Below are 16,588 nucleotides of genomic sequence, written 5' to 3'. Positions count from 1 at the left end.
GATATCTCTCATTTCAAGTTTGTTTTTGTGCCTTTAGTTTGCTTTGTGAAAGTTTGAAGTTGATATACTGCAAATTTGTGACTGCATTGGGAGGTAGTAATTGTTTATACATATAAAGAGGAAAGGAAAGAATACAAAATTGTGTTCCCCTGCTCTTCTTAAAATTTCTCTTTCAACAGAAGTGGAAGGCTAAAAATAAAAATATTGCTAACAAAAGGAAAGAGATTCTTTTTGAAAGAAACTCAAAAGTAAAATTACATCCTTTTTAAAAAAATAATAAAAAATAGAGAGAGTATCAAAAATGTACTATATATTAAAAAAAGGGCATTCTTTAAGTGAAAAAAAATAATTAAAAATCTGGAACTCACCATAGCTGTCTACCCATCAACACCATACCTATCATTTCCTCAGTCTCACTGATCTCTTCCTCAATTAAGAGTTGTTGATAGTGGAGGAGTACTCATATCATTTGTCATGCCATATCTTTTATTTTCTTTATAATTTTTCAGTGAAACATTGTGCAAGGATCATGTATGCAAACTATGCAAGCTGACTGTCCTGCCTTCATTAGTTACAAGGATGAGATGAAATTGAAAACGGAAAAGGGCCTAAAATATCCTTAAAGTATTGAAAATGGTACAAAATTACCCTTCATCCACCTATTGGCTCCAAAATGCCCTTTTCATCCACTTATTGGCTCCAAAATACCCTTGTCATCCACCTTTGAGTTCAAAATTGACCACTTATTTAATGATTTTGAATTTAAACTATTTAAATATTTTTTAAAATACATGATGCTCAACTATTAGTTATAATTTAATTTATTTGTATCATTTATAAACCAACTCACTACCCACTAATTACTAACTAAACCCCACCCAATTAATAATCCAACTATTGTATCAAAATCGTCATAAACACTACTAAAACACGATGAAATTATAGGTTCCTAAAAGTGACATCCAAAATTATTCGAGTCCGAATTAAGGCCCCAATTGAATTTATGTTGAGCCGCTTATTTAGGAGGACACTTTCAATAAGATTCTCTTTCAAGATTGAATTAGAAATTTATGATTAAATGTAAAGAATTAATATATCCCGAATTAATTCATGCGCTTTTTTAAAATATACTTTTACAAATATTTATGATTTGTTTTAAAACTTTTAATATATTATTTTGAAGAAAAAAAGTTATCTATGAAGTAACATCACATAAATGAGACGTAAGAATAATTAAGATAAACATAGTCAGACTTTTAATTTGTCGGTAATTTTTATTTAGGCACTTGAATGTATGATAATTTACTTTTATAGATATTTTCGTCTCAAATTTTTAAAAACACTCAATTGGCAGTAGCTTTTCTGTTGTTGCATTAATAATGGACAGGTTTATTAATTTAGTGGGTTTAATTAGTAATGGGTGGGTAGTAGATTGATTTATAAATTATACTAATAAGTTAAATTATTACAATAGTTGAGCGCCACGTATTTAAAAAATATTTAAATAGTTTTAATATAAAACCGTTAAATAAGTGGTCAATTTTGAACCAAAAGGTGGATGACAAGGGTATTTTGGAGCCAATAGGTGGGTGAGAAGGGTATTTTGGAGCCAATAGGTGGATGGAGGGTAATTTTGTACCATTTCCAATACTTGGAGGGTATTTTAGGCCCTTTTCCGAATTGAAAAAGAAGAATAAAAAAAATCAAGCAAATCACCTTTTTATCCATAGTGTTTTATGCTCTGTATAACATTTTTTATATTTTGTATTAGCGTTTAGACATAATACAAATATACTAAATTTGATTTTTTGCAGAGTCCTCCTCCCCTTGACCCTACGGGGGAGACAATACCACTATGTTGTCATTTGAATTTGAATGCATGACCTTGAAAGTGAGATAATAATGAACTTTGTACTCATATTAACCAAGTTAATCAATTATTCAATTTTTTTGTAAACTATTCGAAACTTTTTAATTTCTTCATCATAAAGTAACTTTTTATGATTACTTTAATCGGGCTGCTACTTTGATTGTCAATGAGTTAAATTAACATATAACATCTCTAAAGAAAAGGTGTAGGGTATATATTAATGTATTAGTTTATGATTAGGCATTTCCTTTATGAAGTTTTCAAAAATGGGAGTTAGTAGATGCTTCATTCCAGTGCAAAACATACGATGAAACTGAAGCCTAAACTTTTAACTTATTAGAAACTTTGATTTTGGGTCATTTGAGGTTTTAAGTCTAAATTCTAATGAAAGCAAAAATATTAAGTGATCTATTCCATATGTTTAAATTTTAGTAGACAGAGTTATCTGATAACTATCTTGGAGTTAGAAAAGTGCTATGTGAACTTAGTCGAGGTAGTGAGGGTGTAATTTGAAATTAATCTAGGTACACACAAGCTAGAAATAGTAAAATATTGTGCAAGATTAATCGAGATATGCATAAGCTAATCCAAGTACCACATTATCAAAATAAAATGTTGTCTGTTTAAATAGGATTCCTCCCAGTCATGGTAGCACAGAATAGTAGCACAAGTGCCAAATAGCACCGGCTGATTGCCTAAAAAATAAAACAAGGTTCAACTGCAGTAGACATCTAAATCCCATCCATGGCATGACAAGTAGCAAAAGGACTAGAACACCTTGTGATTCATGCCTTCATCATGAACTGTACAACAGTTCAATTGAGACTAACAAGCCCAGCAGTATATGCAACAAATACCTGATGTAATTCCACAAGTATGGTCTGAGGAGGGTAGTGTGTACACACAAATCTTACTCCCTTTAGGAGGTAAAAAGGTTGTTTATGATAGACCAACATCATAAGCACTAACTAAAATATGAAGGAACCAGCAACACACTTGTGCATGTATGAGTATATGTAACCCGCAATCCCAAAATAACACATTTCACGCAGTGCAAATAATTACAACAGATCCTTGAAGTTCAAGAAGCTAGCATGAGTAGAATACTTGAGGCATTGTAGAGATTGTGTAAGTGTTTATATAATTTGTTGATTGTCATTGTACTCCTTTCTAGGCAAAATGTGGTGGCTATTGTCATGGATCTTCTATTTGTAATTCCTATTTTATCCATGAATACTTATTTAATCTTCTGATCTATTCCATCCACCTGGTCCTGGTAATTGTAAATCTCACTTCTTTGGTCTTCCTTTTTTGTGTGTTTGTTCTTTTCAAATTTCAAATTTATATTACCTTTTCAGTAAAGTCAACAGTTGAAGTTCTTTTTGCATCAGGGAGGCATTTTGATATCACGCCGTCTGCAAACAGATTCTACAAGCCATAACCCAACGGCCAATCACCAAGTCCGACTAACTCCTATGAAATTCTTGGAACTTATCTCTCATGGGATAGTTTTTACCATTTTGTGGTGATTTTGTTTGTCAATGAATTTAAAGCATTCATAATTGTTTGATATTTATCCGCTTTCTAAAGATAACATAAGTTTCTCTTTTATTTTTTAGGTGCATGATGCAGAGAAGTGTCAACTAAATAACTATTGTGGTATTGATAGAAAAAGAGATGGAGACCAGTTTGATTAAGCATCAGGCAAAGACAACTTGATTGCTGGCTATGAAGTTGCCTCAGGTCACTAATAGACTACCCATCAACGAAGGTCATATTCCCTGCACGAATGATCTACAAGGAGACAATTAAAGCATGAGCCTCTCACACGATAACACGATACGCTTTGCAGTTAAGTTTCGAAAGGTCTGTGAAACAATTGTAGGTACAACAACAAATAGAAATGAAAAAATATGAACAATAGTAGAATTATCATGCTGGAAACTGGAAAGTCCTTATAGTTGTGATTTGTAAATTCTTTTAGTGTTAGTTTTCTTTTAATCATACTCTTTATTACTTTAACTAGGTATTGTTTTGAAGAAAAAATATTTCAAAATTTTTCATGTGTCAAAAATTTTGAAGTACAAGTTATGTTACAAATTGATATCTTTTACTTTGTCATGATATTGTTTCTAATTATCCACTTCGAAACTTTGTAATTTATCATTGCATGTTAGTTATTGCAGGAGAAAAAACAAACTCATCTTCAAAGCTTTCGTCAAGTATTTTGATATTCCAAGCAGATGTTAGTTCTAGATATATGTAAACAGGATTACTATAGTTCTGCCTGGTGCCTCTTCGGTCCCTTTATTATAGAAAAATTTCAACTAACTACTTGAAAATATAAAATGTTGGCCCGTGCATAGCCAATCTATTATATTTATTATCATATAAAGAAGAGACAGTTGAGGTGTTTCACCACTCTGTTCCATCGTCATGCTTGCTTTGTCATCCTAAGGACAGTTTAAGTGCCAAAGCAGGTAGCAAATCAACACGCCTGCTTTGGCACTTCAAGGGTAGTTTAGTAATTTTGTATTATTTATTAATTTTAATTTATTTGTCATATTTTCAGTCATTTACGTATTTAAAAAATTACATCAAAATATTATAAATAGTGACAATTAATAGCTTAAAATGCTTTTTCAAACATAGAAAAAATTAATTGATTCTGAAAATTATATTAATGCCATATAAAATGGGACAAATGAAGTAGCATGTATTATTTGAAAACAACATCAAAAAATACAAAGGGATAATATATATGATTTAAACATTACATAAAAAGTATTATAAATTACAATATTAACCACTGAAAATATTTAAAAGACACATAACAAGTTTAATTGACTCTCATAATTCTATTACTGCAACATATATTGGGAAAAAAAGTAATATATATTATTTGAAACTTGCGTAAAATGTACTATAAATTACAATAATTAACAACTTAAAGTATTTATAAAACATATAAACATTCGGTTGACGCTTGAAATTATGTTAGCGCCATATAAGTCGGTATAGATGAAAATATATATTACTTGAAAATGACTTAAAAATTAATGCAATTCACAACACTCAACAACTTAAAATTTTTTGTATATAAACATTTGGTTCTTGAAATCTTGTTAGTGCCACATAAATTAACATAGAGGAGTAAATGTATATATAAAAAATTATTATAAAGTATAATAACTAACAACTTCAAGTATCTAAAAATTACATTAAAATTTTGATTGACTTTCCAAATTATATACGTGTCACATAATTGAGACTAAAAAATAGAAGAATTTTCGCAAATAACCATTAAAAATAACTTAATTAGGCTTTATAGCTATAGTTTTGTAATTACGTTTCATAGCTACATGTTAGAGGGAGGAGAAAGACGAATGAGAAAGCTGAATTTTATTTGTATATCTATCAAATTTTATGTAACTGGTATACATATGTATTTCTGTATCTGACGAACAATATTGGGAGAGAGAGGCAAGCGGGATTGGAACAGGAAGGAGAGAGGCGAGCGAGAGAGGGCAAAAAGTAGAGAGAGGTGAATTATTTTTGTATAGTTATCATATAAATTGCATATGTATACGTATAATTTGTGCATTTGTATAATTTGTATTTGTATATGTATAATAGTGGAGAGAGGCAAGAGAGTGGAAGAGATGAGAGAAGCGCACATAGTTATAGCTAAAAGAGGTTGTGATTATTAATTAATTCAAACTATAGCCATGCTAACTAATTAACTAATATATATTTACTTACCGACGTAATTTTTCCAAAATAATAGATATTTAGCTCATACTAACACGAACTCTCGTATCTAGTTGTAATATGTATATATAATAAGGGAAACGTGTGTTAGAAACTGTACACAACATATTATAGGATTTGTTTGGGGCACTATTTTATAATTTTTGGCGATTTAGAATATTACACTTTTTTTTTCTTTTATTTTTTCCCCAACTATGTGTGGAGAGCCTTGGTCCTGAAGTAATTTTATCTGGACATATTTATATGCCTAAAACTGAATCCATGTGTGAGCTAAGATTAAGTGCGGAACTTCATTCCATTGATAATTTTTAAGTGAAAGTTTGTATATCTCGAGCAGGGGCTACTCTACAGCTTTGCAAAAATAGCAATCGTCTTAGGCCTCTAAATTTGAGGGGCTTTATTTTTTAAAAAAAATAATAGGTTATAGTCTTTTTTCAAAAAGAATATCGAATATTATTTGTAGAAAATAATTTTTTTTTATATAAAAGAGTAAAGAAGTAATAAAAATTTGACAAATTATGAATACTATCTTTCAAGAAAGATTAAGTTATTGACTATAATAAACTTTATAAAAATATATATTCAAATTTAAGGTCTCCATTTAAATTTGGCTTTAGAATACTAGAGCCGCTCCCAATCTCGAGTAACCAATGTGATTAGTGTGTTTAAGTTGGGAGGAACGAGAAAGAGTTACAAAAGTGGCTATATATAAACTCGGGAGGATCAACACGATAGAACGGGGACAAAGGGGAATGAACTTTGCCAGTATGCAAATTTGGATTGATTTGTATCTAGGATAGAGGTATACTTAGCATACTTGGTTACGAAATAAGATGAAAACCTAATGATCCACGATTGATTTAGCCTATCCCCACTCAAAGATGTAGTTAGACTACCAATTGTGGTAGGCGATTAGACGTCGGGAGCAGTGGCGGATCCAGAATTTTCGTTCATGGGGTTTGAAAAATAAAAGTATAAACATGTAAATAAACCAACAAAATATAATTTCAAGAAAGTAGTAGTATATAGTTTATAGGCACAAAAAGTTAGTTTCGTTACAAGAAACTCGAAACTAACATAAGTGATTACAGTGAAACAAAAAGTTAGCCCTTTATAATATGTCAATCTAGAACTAGGATGCTAAGTAGAGCAAAAAAATGGAGCTAACTTAAACAAAAAAATTAGCACTTCATAATGTCTCACTATAGGACTAAAGTGCTAACTACAAACTTCAAAAAGAGGTCAGTGCTAATACTTCTCAAGCATATTTACAATACTATTCGACTAGGTTTAATTGCTTGAAAAGACAAAATAATATCATCAGTTGAAACATCATTAAACACATCCTTCTCCATAAAAAGAACCATGCATTAAAGATGATTTTTTACAAATTACATTAGACATTATCTTCAAAATTCAAATGGCTAATAAATATAGTAACAACTATCAAAGAAAAAATAGAGAAAACAATTTTAAAAAATCACAATTTAATAATCAACATTCAATGAAGAAAGATAAACTTTTCAAGAACATGAAGAAAAAAGCTTACCTTGGAGAAAAGACAAACAATGAACTCTTTTGATTTTAGCTTTGATTTGAGCCTCCACTTCGATAATCAGAGATACTTCAAGTTTACAACCTTAAAATATAAAGACCCATGGATGTGAGAGTCAGCATGAAGTATCAAATATAAAACAAATCAACTATAGAATATTATGGGGGGTGATTTTAATATTTGACTTTTGAGTGTTGGGATTGGAGAAGAAGAACTAAAGATGTGATTTAGGGATTCGGAAAGTGAAATAGTTGAAGAATGAGAAGTGAAAAAGTTCTTTTGAATGTAGCACCACATTTTAACACGTTTTATTAAAAAAAATTACAATTTTAACACGTTTTATTAAAAAAAACTATAAAAACGTGAAAATCCGAAACGGAACTAAAAAAAACTGAAACTAAAAATGTAAAAATAAAAAGCCAACCTAAGGATTCAAACCCTGGACGTTGTGCATAGTTTTGAGCATAGCTGCCACTGGGCTATCTCTTTCTTTTGTGATTGAGAGTGTTCAAAATATATATCCACACAAATTCAGAAAAGTCACCTTAGGTATACAGTGTATTTTTTTTATCGATGATGTTCGGGTGAACACCTTGAACGACACGTGGGTCCGCCCTTGATCGGAAGACCATAATCATACATTTAAACTTGTAAACCGGTGATTTAACCAATCAAAGTCCGTAGAAGATACACTATGCATGAAGTCTTAGTTAAGCTGCTGCCCTGGAATTGGCTAAGTCATTGGTTAGAATCCGCTTGAAATTGAATTGTAGTTAGATAGTTTAGTTCTTTGTTGCAATATTGTTAATTTAGTGATTATCATCAAACTCTCTTAACACACTTGCTTTAAATTGTTGTTATTTGTGAAATTTAATATTAACTGATCATATGTCTCTGCCGGTTCAACATTCAGTTCTTAAAAAGAGTCATTTTATTTGCATGATTGTGTATACTTGCGCGTTTGGACGTAACATAATTACATGTTCATGTGACATGATACAATGCAGTCTGGGCGGATCTAAGAGGGGCCAAATGTGTTCATCTAAACCTTTTCGATAAAATATTACATTTTATATATATATATATATATATATATATATATTTCTTACGAAGTTCTATTCTGAATAATTTCGTAATACAGATTAGATAACTCTTATACAACACAAAAAAAATCTTAAAGCTAACGGTGCAAATCTATTAAAACCTGTAATTAAAGCTTTATGAGAAGTAATTATAAAATAGTATATTTAAAAGTTGTAGGGCTCGTTTGGATGGACTTAATAAAAGCAGCTTTAAAAAAGTACTTTTGAAAGTGCTGAAACTTATTTCTAAAATAAGCAGTTATGCGTTTGGATAAAATTGCTGAAGTTAAAAAAAAGTTGTTGATGTTTTAACAAATAAGTGCTGATAAACAGCTTTTTAAATCAAAATGTCTGATATATCCTTAAAAGTTGTTAACATAATAAAAGTTAATTAATTTATATTTTACAGCCATAAATAATTATATTTTGCTATCATTCACATATTTCTTTCTCATCACAAATTATTTATAAGAGGAATATAAACTTATTATAGATTTTAAAGATATATAATTTGAATAGATTAAAGAACGATTTAAGATTTTATTTTAGTTTCATCCATAGGTGATAATAATTGTCTATCATTCATATATTTCTTTATTATCACAAATTATTTATAAGAGGAATATAAATTTTTATTTAAGTTATATGTGCAACTTATTTTACATTTTAATAATATATAATTTGAATAGATCACTTGAAAGATTTAAGATTTATTTTATTTTCATTCATTAGTAATAATAATTGTCTATCATCCACACGTGAAAAGGGAAAAATAGAAGAAAGAGATGTTAGGGTTATGTGGGTAACTTGGAGATTGTATAAAAATATTAAGGGCAAAAAGGTAAAAATGTGGTCAACTTAAAACAGCTTATAAGCTGGAAAAAAAAAAGCACCCCTACCCCAGCTTTTAACTTTTGGCTTAAAATAAGTTTTTTTTTTAACTTAAAATAAGTTATTTTGAGTATTGTCAAACAACTAAATAAGTCAAAAACCAGCTTTTAAGCTGAGTCAAACAGGCTCGTAATATCATCTCTTAGTTAAATATGTGGTGTGATGTTTTCTTACTTGGTTGAAGGTGTCATGGTAGCGCAATAAGTGTTGGAAAATACGAAAAAATTGAATTTTTGAGGGACCGAGTCAAGTTTAGGTGTGTGCTTGAATTTTGGTTACTCCATCCGTTTTAAAAAGAATCTCTCTATTTCCTTTTTTACTATTTCAAAAAAAAAAGTCCCCTTTCCTTTTTTGGCAACATTTAACTTTAACTTTCCACATGGCATGTTTAAGATCACAAGATTAAAGGGTATTTTGGTACATTTGACATAACTTTAATTTAGAATCACAAGATTAAAAAGTTTTTTTTTTCTTAATCTCCGTTCCAAGTCAAACTAGATCATTTTTTTAAACGGGGGAGTATAATTTAGGGGAGCGTACTTATGATTAACCTTAAAATAAACATTAACAATTAGGGATAATGCACAAGTACCCCTCAATCTATGCCCGAAATTTCAGAGACACACTTCTACTATACTATGGTCATATTACCCCTGAACTTATTTTATTAATAATTTTCTACCCTTTTCGGCCTACGTGACACTATCTTGTTGGTCCAATGCTGGTTAATTTTTTTTAAGCTACTGCCACGTAGGCCGAAAAAGGTTAGAAACTTACTTATAAAATAAGTTCAGGGGATAATATGACGTTAGTATAGTATAAGTGTATCGTCGAAATTTCGAACATAGATGGAGGGATATTTGTGCATTTTTCCAAACAATTACGACAACTTCGAAGACTCAACTAATTCGTTTACTTTAACCGTAGTCTAGCCTTAATGCTAAAAGCTACCTATGTGAACGAGTAGCTTCCCCAGGCCTAATTTTATGTTAATCTCATTGCCATTTTGCTTGTATTCTTCGTATAATTAGCTCTGACTTGTTCTTATTTTGCTTCAATTTAGTGTCGATTTTCGATTTATATATATGCCTATACCTATTTGATAGGTTTTTCTTTTTTTATTTTTCTGTTCTGGTGGTCCTTACATGAGAAAAATGATTATCGCAGTTGATTTAGCTTGTAGAAACTCCACAAACAGCAATTGTTATATCTCAAAACTTCAGAGTTTGAAAATTGAATTTCCACAAATAAGCTTCGTTGTGAGTTTGCAAAAGATCCACTATGTATTGAGGAGTCTAAATCTGAAATGTTGAGTGATTTAGTGTAGTTGTTGAGGCGTTTTTGAATGAATCTAGTGCTTGAATTCAAGAAAGAAGATATAGTCAATTTTTTGTATATTAATGTATAATATTGTATAGGAGTATATAAAAAGCTTTTGTGATTTTGTATAATATTGTATATTGGTTGTATAATATAAATTTTTTTGTATATGTAGAATTATAATTATATACCTTATGTATAATATTGCATACCAGATTGTATTTTGAGCTAAAGATTTATCATGTAAGTTTTGGGCTATACTTTTGTAATTTGAAGTTAGCTAATTGTATTATTTTGAAATTTTCTCAATTACTTGAGCATTCGGCTTATGGGATAAAAAGAACCTCAAATAGTTCAACATATGTGCAAGTTGGAAGTATATATTGCCTTATTAAGTGAATTCTCAACCAAAGTAGTTACATTGTTGAATCCATCATTTAGAAGAAACAAACTAGACAATTTCCTCTTCACTTGTATCAATTACAGAATGTAAAGAAGGAAAAGGAAGGAAAAGAACTCTTTACATTTGAACTAATGAAAATGAAGATATACTAATATTGAAGTGGAAAAAGAAAATAAGGTTTTGGTACTTATAGAAGGCCTATAACTGGTGAATGAGCAAAGATTAACTTGTCTTTGTTAGCACTAGTACCATAACCCCAATTCTGGCATATACTTTTCCTTCTTGGTTTTGCCTCTCCAAGCATTGTTATAATGTCTCTCATTGATGGTCTTTCTTTGGGAAGCTTGGCAGTGCAAAGAAGTGCAATCTTTAGGACAAGAAGCATCTCTTCATGGACATGTTTACATTGGCCAGCTACATCAGCATCTAATGCTTCTAGTGATGCCTTGTTGTTTACTTTCCTTCTAACCCATTCTACAATGTCAATCGACTCTCCGAACAAAGGATCTAATGGCATTTTTCCTGTTACAAGCTCCAAAAGCACAACCCCATAGCTGTATATGTCACTCTTCTCATCAACCTTCAGTGTGTATCCATATTCTGCCAAACCAAAAACAACAGAGAAAGGAAAATGAGACTACATGAAATGAATTTTCTTGTTAGTGGCATTATCAGGAAAAGTAACTAACCTGGTGCTATATAGCCATATGATCCTGCTATCATAGAAACAGTCTCATTTTTGTGATGCATCATCCTTGCCAAGCCAAAATCTGCAATTCGTGCCTCAAAATCTGAATCTAGGAGAATGTTGTTTGACTTGACGTCACGATGTATGACTGGTGGATGACAATCATGATGAAGATAGGAGAGTCCATGAGCAACACCAAGGGCAACGTTGTACCTTGACAACCAATCTATGAGCATTTTTCCAGCTTCTTTTCCATGTAAAGCAGCTCCAAGATTTCCATTAGGCATGTATTCGGATAACATCATGATATCAGTCTCATTGTGGAGATAGCCTAGTAGCCTAACTATGTTCCTGTGACGAAGCTTCCCTAAAAGATCGACTTCTGCAACGAGATCATCTCCTGCTTCAATGTCTCCATCTGATCTCCACAACTTTTTAACTGCAACAACAGAATGTGGCCTCTGAATCTCAGCCTTGTAGACAATTCCATTGCCACCAATGCCTATCACATTTGACTCCTTTAGGCAAGCCAGAATATCAGTACTTGTGAAGTTAAGCCTCTGGAATGCTACAAGCCTCCAAGGCCATTCTGAGTTGTTCTTGTTGAACCGAAATTTCTTGAAAAAGCTGTTGCACAAGTACCATCTATTGTACATCCATCTTCCTGCTAGAACCATGATCCCAACAGCTAAGATAACTGAGATTCCAACAATGAATCCCAAGATTATGTGATTGACACGATTCTTTCTCACATTTGAAGTTATGGTGAGACTGTGAGAACATGGTGGAAGTATGCCACCACAAAGACCAGCATTTCCTATCAGATCATTGGGATTAATAGTCATGAGTATTCCATTTCTTGGAACTGGACCCTCAAGCTTGTTGTAGGACAGATTAAGCATTTCTAGAGCTGGAGAGCTACCAAAGTCCATTGGTATTTTTCCAACTAAGGAGTTGTTTGATAGATCAAGAATAGATAAAGTTGGCAATGTGGCAATGTGAGTTGGAATCTCACCACTGAATTGGTTGTTTCTTAGATTAAGCTTCACCAGCTTTTCACATGAAGCAATACTCTGAGGAATTTTTCCTGAGAAATGGTTGGTTGAAAGATCAAGCAAAGAAAGGGAAGGACAATCTTGAAATTGGTCAGGAATGTTGCCTTTAAGATTGTTATTGGAGACTATGAAGGTTTGCAGGCTAGGAATGGACAAAATGCTAGAAGGCAAAGATGATTCAAGGTGGTTCGAGGAGACATCGATAAAAGAAAGAGTGGTGGAGAGCGTGAAATCCACAGGAATTTCACCAGTAAGATTGTTTTTAGCCAATTCCAATCTTTGGAGCATAGGAAGTGTTCCAAACCCAACCGGGATCATTCCTGAAAGCAGATTATTTTGGATTCTAACTCGAACAAGTGAAGAGCAGTTAGACAGGCCTAATGGGATTGATCCAGAGATGGAATTGTTAAACAGTATGAGCTTTGTTAGATTGCCAGAATCACACAAGCCAGGAGGGATCTCACCTGTCAGGAAATTCGAAGAAACGTCTAACCATTGCAAGGGAGATTTTTTCCCAAGATTCATTGGCAAAGAACCATTTAATGAATTTTTCCATAGTTCAAGTATTTCAAGATTTTCCAACTCACCAAGTTTGGTAGGAACAGGACCAGTTAAGCTATTGCACATGAGATTTAGCAGCTGCAAATTCTTCAAATCTGCTAACTCATTTGGAATCTCCCCAGTGATCTTGTTATCAGAAAGATCCAAGTAAACTAAAGAAGTCATATTTCCAATTTCATGTGGAATCTTACCTTCAAAACTGTTATGATACAAGTACACTGTGGTCAAGTTCTTCAACTTACCTAACTCAGCTGGAATTTGTCCACTTAAAGTGCCAACAGCCAAGTCAAGATACTTAAGGCTACTCATATTGCCAAACTCAGCTGGTATTGAACCTTCAAACTGATTATATCCAAGAATCATAGTCTCCATAGCCTTCAATTCACCGAGCTCACGAGGGATCTCTCCAGAAAGATTATTCCCTGATAAGCCAAGAAACTTCAGATTCTTCAGATTCTTGTAACATCCAGGGATTGAACCTTCAAAGAAACTCCCTCGAAAATCCATGACTTCGAGCAACGTAGCATTGCCAAGATCCTCAGGGAGAAACCCCTCAAAGTTATTACTTGAAACATTGACATATTTCAAACCAGGATTAGATATTCCAATACCATCAGGGAATTTGCCAACAAAGTTGTTCTGGCTCACATCAATGCTCTTCAAAGATGTCAGGTTAGCTAATGACTTTGGCAATGAAGTGGAGAAGTCATTGCAACAAAGATTAAGCAAAGATAGACTGTGAAGTCCTTGAATTTGATCTGAAACTCCGCCACTAAGATTCATGTTTGACAAATCAAGCTTCTCTACATAGCTTTTTGAGTTGCAAAACACACCATTCCATTTACAATGAATAGAACCTCCATTGTTTGAAAAGTTCCAATCTTTGAGATGATTCATTGGATCAACAAGACTAGATTTTATTGATAACAATATAGAAACTTCATCCTTATTTGATGAAACAAAGAAAAAACCACTCAAAAATAACAAACAAAACAGATGAATTTGTTTCATGGTTTGGTGTCTTCAATTATCTCACTTATGCAACATTCTTTTTGGTTCTTTGGAACAAATTTGTATGAAAGTGATCAAAATAACTTATACTATATGATAAGAGATAAAAAAAAAAATAGTGTGTTAAATTAGTTAGTTATCATTCATTATTAACTAAAAATGGGACCCATATCTATCTGTATGCATGTTTTTCTTTTTGCATTTTTTTAAGGAGAGTAAGAATGTAATGATTAGACACTAATGGAGGGGGATTACTAGTTCTAATTTTTACTTATTCAGTATTGATTTGACATTACAAAACAAATTTAATATTTTAGAAAATAACTATAGTTTATAATAACTATAAATTAAACAATAACTGATTAATTATCTCTTAATTTGTTAAAATAAATAAGTGATAATAGACATAAACTTTTAATATAATGAACAAATAAAAATCGATTGAAAAAATAATTTGTAATTAATAAAAATTTGGAGTTCGTGAGATCTTGGGAATTGGGATCTGAAACAGGTATAGATTAGTACATAATGACTGTAAAGGTTTTGGAGTTATTGAGAATGGATCCGACATTAAAACATGGGGAGGAATGTGATTAATTTATGAAAAAACATACAATTTGTTTTATTAATTTGTCTCATAATTGATCAAAGGTCAAACCATTAATTCTGAATGACAGTTTCTATTTTGCTTTGTTTTTTTGAATCTTTTATCATTAAAAAAATTACTATTAATATTTTCCGTCTCAGTTTATGTAATATTTTTAGTTTTGAGATTTAAATAAATTTATTAGTGATTGTAATTTTTACATATCGTTTAAATATTTTAAATTGATAAAAGTATCATTCTTTAGGTTTTTTTTTTTTAAAAAAATGTACTTAGAAATTTAAACCTTTTTACTTTTATAATGCCTCAAACTTATAACTTTCGATTTTAAAAGTAAAAGATGGTTATCATCCAAACAATTTACTCTCCCTTAAATTCTACTTTTAGTTACTTCTATTTTGGATAAACAACATTATTATTTGGGAGGTCAAAACTAAAGCAACAATCAATTATGCTAGTTATCAATATTTTCTACATTGTGTTTCATCTATTATTATCATTACAATAAATATTGTGTGTGAGGATGAGTTTGGCCTTTGGGTATGGGATTAGAGGTTTTATGACTTTATTGTTTATCCCAAATTGATTTTTAGTTTGTATTTTACATATATATATCAATGTTTATAAAATAAAAATAAATATAGATGGTGTCTCCACCACTAACATATACTAAAGTAGAACGTAACATGATTATACGCTTTCTAATGTATGTTGTTTCATCAATTTTATTTTCAAAAAATAATTTTCTTATCCATTTGCATATTCAAGCTTTCACGCAATTAAAAACACTTTTTAAAAAGCATTTAATTCAATCAAATAGTAAGAGCAGACTTTAAAGCCGAAAAAATAAAAGCCCCTCAAATTTGAGGGGCCTTATTTTTTTATTTTTATTTTTAGTACTAATAAGTTCAGGTTTTTCTTTAAAATTTACATTTTATTCCTAGAAAATATATAAACGAAGAAAAAATTATTAAAAAAAGTTTGACATATTCAGAGTAAATATCTCAAGAAGAAAATCTGTATTGATTATATTATTAACTGAGAAAGAATTATTTTTTGAAAAATCAAATAAAAAAAGTTATAAACAACTTTACATTTTAAAAGAGTTTTAGAATAATAAATTTTTTTCTTAAAAAAAAAAAAGGTTAAAATCCTTCGGGTCGATTTTGACTTTAGGCATCCATTGTACTTGAGCCGCCTCTATCAAATACATTCGAGAAAGTAAAGCAAGTATTGCCTTTGTATTTTTATTTATTCATGTTTGAGTTTGACGCTTTTTATAGAAGTAATTAAAATTATAAGTTTATTATGTCATCCTTTATCATTAATTCAATATATTGGAAAATGAATAGTACTTCTTCATATGTAAAAAAAATGAGTAAATTATTTTTTGATTTTCTAATTTGAACAAACATCAAAGTTAACTAAAATATTATCGATTTTCAAGGATGTACAATCAAATCAGATCAAACCTAAATAAAATTTATTTATTTGATTTTTAATTTGAATCGATTTTTAATTTAAATGTGAGTAATATATATATATTGAGCGATAATTAAAGCTAAATAAATGACAAATAAAAGACTAAAACCACCAAGACCAAAAATAATGATGCATTATACTGAAAAACAAATATGAAATGAACCAAATCAAGTGGAATCCAAAAATAAAAATAAAAATAAGTAATAATAACCAAATGGCAAAAATAATTTCGATTCTCTTCACGTTAGGGCATGCAAAATTATTGTAATTTGTATGTATGTATCTCTCTTCATTT

The 16,588-nt window shown here is 30.7% G+C and overlaps 1 protein-coding gene across 1 annotated transcript; it reads right to left on the bottom strand.

The window, feature by feature from the left end:
* Positions 1 to 10,925: 10,925 nt before the first annotated feature.
* On the bottom strand, positions 10,926 to 14,412 carry LOC101249348 (leucine-rich repeat receptor-like protein kinase PXL1). The gene is made up of 2 exons (XM_069297147.1): positions 11,582 to 14,412; positions 10,926 to 11,492 (listed from the first exon to the last, which is right to left on the bottom strand). The coding sequence occupies exons 1-2, from the start codon at positions 14,205 to 14,207 to the stop codon at positions 11,080 to 11,082; spliced, it is 3,039 nt and encodes a 1,012-aa protein (XP_069153248.1). The 5' UTR covers positions 14,208 to 14,412; the 3' UTR covers positions 10,926 to 11,079.
* Positions 14,413 to 16,588: the final 2,176 nt, after the last annotated feature.

The sequence above is a fragment of the Solanum lycopersicum genome, chromosome 4 (genome assembly GCF_036512215.1).
Source record: "Solanum lycopersicum chromosome 4, SLM_r2.1".
Taxonomy (NCBI): Eukaryota; Viridiplantae; Streptophyta; class Magnoliopsida; order Solanales; family Solanaceae; genus Solanum; species Solanum lycopersicum.
This window is presented reverse-complemented; position numbering and strand designations above follow the sequence as displayed.